General features: G+C 37.4%; 1 protein-coding gene across 4 annotated transcripts in view; it reads left to right on the top strand.

Moving 5' to 3' along the window:
- Positions 1–3,808, top strand: part of PLD5 (phospholipase D family member 5) — a 388,941-nt gene that overhangs the window by 243,033 nt on the left and 142,100 nt on the right. For all 4 annotated transcript variants that reach the window (XM_019527434.1, XM_019527435.1, XM_019527436.1 and 1 more), the window contains one exon: positions 1,329–1,497. In XM_019527434.1, the coding sequence (XP_019382979.1) occupies positions 1,329–1,497 (169 nt within the window). The remainder of the gene's footprint in view (positions 1–1,328; positions 1,498–3,808) is intronic.

Below are 3,808 nucleotides of genomic sequence, written 5' to 3' on the forward strand. Positions count from 1 at the left end.
AGGTTCTTTGGGTAAATGTGATATCTTTTATTAGACCAATACAGCTACAACCAACATCCCTTAAAATCAGATGCATTCATGGATTTTCAGGGACTTAAACAGGGTAGAACAGAATCACACTTAGATGCCTGATAGGTAGGATAGGATCTGGCCACAAGACTCCTTTTTTCTGCCAGAGCACTGTGAAGTGGAAATAAATTATATTCACATTGTTAGAGTTGTGTAAAGTGGCATTACTGGAAATGAGAAATGAGAAAAAATGTTTATGAGGCACTTCGGTACCATGACAGTGACAGATGTATAAGTTCCAAGATAGATGTGTACCATGCTGGATCTTTTACATCTATTATTTTTGTGATTCATAATAGATGTATTCATTGATGCGTATTGTGGGCTCAAATCTGACATAAATTATACAACTGCAGCTCTTTTGACAGCAGTTGGAGTTTAACCTGTTTGACTGTGAAAAGAACTGAGAGATTTGTTAGTTTAAACAGAGATGTTTAGTAACTGCAGAGTCGGACTTTACTTGCCACAATTAGCAATTTGGTGAGGTCAGACAATGAAGCAGCATGCAAACAAACTCTCTCTCCCTCTAGACAGGAAAGAATATGTATTGAACAATAGGTTAGAGCAGATACCTTGTATAACTTGAACGTTGGATAGCTTGGAAGTGTCAGGAAGTATATGGAAAGCTGTTTCAAGGGGCTTTCCAGAAAGAATTAGAATGCAAAAAGGGGAAGGGTCAAGGTATCATTTTCCTCTGGCTTCTCTGCTGCTCAGCACCTCATGTGAGCAACCAGAAGCAGGGAGCATGACTGAGAGGAGAAGCTGGGAGTGGATGGTTGCTAGTGCAAGCCTAGAAGTTACTCCATCCTAAAAAGGCAGTTATATGTGCATCCTTCTATGAGGAGTATCAGTGTCACTTGAAAGAGAGAAAAGGAAGGGAAAGAGAGTACTGGTGATAGGGTAAAGAAACCAGTTTTAATTTCCTTCCATAACATCTTCAGGGAAAATACACTCATACGTCTTGTGTTATACAAATTAAATACCTGTTTCTACATTGCAGGTTTCAGGAACCTCATTTGTTGTACTGCATTAACATTGTTCCATTCTACATGTACTGTATGGGCATTAAGGGCCTGATGCTGAAAAGTGGTATGTATAGCAATTAGTGACTTCACGGAGTTGCAGGACTGTAGGTTTTGAAGTACATCTTAGATCAGACCTGAAGACCCCTAAATGAACATGACTTTGACAAACAATGGAGAATAAAAAAGGTAAGTAGCTTTGCTAAATGTCTTTATTTTTTTTCTATTTTTTCTCAGGGTTGTTCTTGTGGAAAATATTCCTGAAGGTATCAACTATTCAGACAGTGCGCCATCCCATTTGTCTCTTTTTCAAGGCTGGATGAATTTGCTTAATATGGCTGAAAAATCTGTTGACATAGTATCTTCCCAATGGGACCTCAATCACACTCATCCATTTGCATGCCAGGTAGGTTTTAGTCTAAAATATCACCCCTTTTTCAGTCTTGTTTTGTATTTTAATGCTTATACTCTGTCTTTTAAAAGCTGTGGAGCTTTTGCTTACATGAGCTGTTTGTCTAAATAACAAGAGAAAAATTACTTCCTAATTATGAGACTTATTAGCATGTTGAATACTGTTTTAAAAGAAGTGGTAAATTTCAAATAAAATTTGAAAAAAAATATTCTGGACTACAGAACATTTCCAAGGACATAATAAAAGGACTGGTATTTGAATATTATTGATTGTATAGTTTAAAGCCTTCAGACTTTTGCCTGCATTAGAGCACCTATAATTCTGGCATGTCCCCAGATCCAGTTACTTGTGCATCTAACTACTCCATTTATATCAGAAATCATACAGAGGAGAAGCTATTCAGATTTTTTTTATTGTGGTCAGAACAAGTAGACAGAATTGCCACAATAAGAAAAACCATGTTTCATTTTTTAACAAAACGGCTTCCCTAATGCAGAAAAAGATACATATGCATTATTCCTTATGCTTCATTAACAAACATTGAGCATATAAGAGGGATTTTCTGGGATATATGGCAGGGGTTGGTCTCACCCTGAACTGAAATCTCTTAGAAACTTTCACAGAATTCTCATTTTTCCATGCGTACTTTATACAATAGGGATCTTTGGTGAAACAGAGGCAGTTCATGTAAATAACAGAAAATAGAGAGGAAAGCAAAAGTATGTGGGAAACTGCGTCCATTGCTAGGAATCCATTTTGCCCACAGTCCCATCTGCATCTAGTTCCAGACATGATGAAGCAAGAATGCTATTTATGGGATAATAAATACAATGATTAGTATTTTAAACAAATGAAATCTAGTGTTTTAGAGGGCCAGTGTTTTCAGTCATGAAATGGTCTCTTGTCCTTCCCAAAAGAAGTGTATAACCCTAGTAGGACTACATATAATTCCATTCCTTCCAAAAGAAATAAAGAATCATATGTTACCCTAAAATGTGAGTTTAAATGTTCACTTAAATAAGTGAAAAACTGTGGTGACAAGCCAGGGATAGAATTTAGTCCACACTGTGCACATTTACACGAGATGCGGTAATGTGCAATGGCCTATTTTACTGAGCATTAATGAATCACAACAAAAACCATGCTAATGCACAGTAGAATTAGTCTACTATGCATTAAGCATCACCAAAAATATTCACCTTTGCTACTGGGCATTAGTGTGGGCTAATGTGCATTTATGTAGTACCTCATATTAGAGGTGCTAAATTTAACGTGCAGTAGCAAAGGCTCATTAATGAATGTGTTTCTTTTAGGATACATATATAAATTGCAATGTGGCTGTTGAGTAAATTTATTGAGTGTCAAAATATTGAGATTTTCCAAGGTGTAAATATTCATCTAAGCTGCATTTAAATTCCTTTCCTATGATTTTCAAACCTATGCACAGTTACTCAAGCAAATGAATTCAAAGAATGACCCAGATATTCATAGCTCTTGATATATACATTAATTTTTATAGAGAAGTTTTCATCTAAGGAAGTTCAACATGTCATTTACTTCTGAACCAGCAGAGATTAGCAAATCCCAAATAGGGAGTGAAAATAGCAGACTAAAAGTTTGGGGCTTCAGCAGTTAAGGATCATTCATTACCGTATATTCAGATAGAAAAGTGAAAAATACAAGCCACCATAACATGAGTATTATGTATGGTGTAGGTAAAATTGCGGATGGGTAAAGAGGATTTGCTCTTTCACTCCTAATGCAAAGTTGAAAGAAGCTATGGCAAATATATTTTTCATAATATTCAGTTCTATTTATTTATTTCTGCTTGCCAGAAGGTTTATATCAACAAGCAATTAGTGCCATTAAAAACTGCAAAAAAAAAAGCCTGCCACTTTCCCAGCTGCACAGCAAAGTGGACTGAGCAGTCAGTAGACCTTTTTAGCAATGCAGCCCTTTCATTTCAAGGGGTGGGTACCTTTTTTGGCCAGTCTACATGCTGCAAAAGCCTTAGAGAGATGGATTCCAAGCATGATGGTATTACCTTCCCAAAATATGGACATACCTTAATGCATGAAAGAAGGAAAAATGTGTGGAATTAAATTATCTTCTGTATTTCCTTGTGGGGGAGGCAGTAGCCTAACTAGGGTACGGCAAGGGGGCACCCATTCTGGATGCCAACTATGAGGGGGCACCAGGATCCCCCCGCCCCCTCATCAGGAGTCTTTGCCATGGCAAGGGAAGCTCTGTGCTGGCCATAGATGCCGAATAGGGAAGCACTGCACCAGTCAGTGTATTGGGGGGG

This window comes from Gavialis gangeticus, unplaced genomic scaffold (assembly GCF_001723915.1).
Source record: "Gavialis gangeticus isolate Ggan-Ray unplaced genomic scaffold, GavGan_comp1, whole genome shotgun sequence".
Taxonomy (NCBI): Eukaryota; Metazoa; Chordata; order Crocodylia; family Gavialidae; genus Gavialis; species Gavialis gangeticus.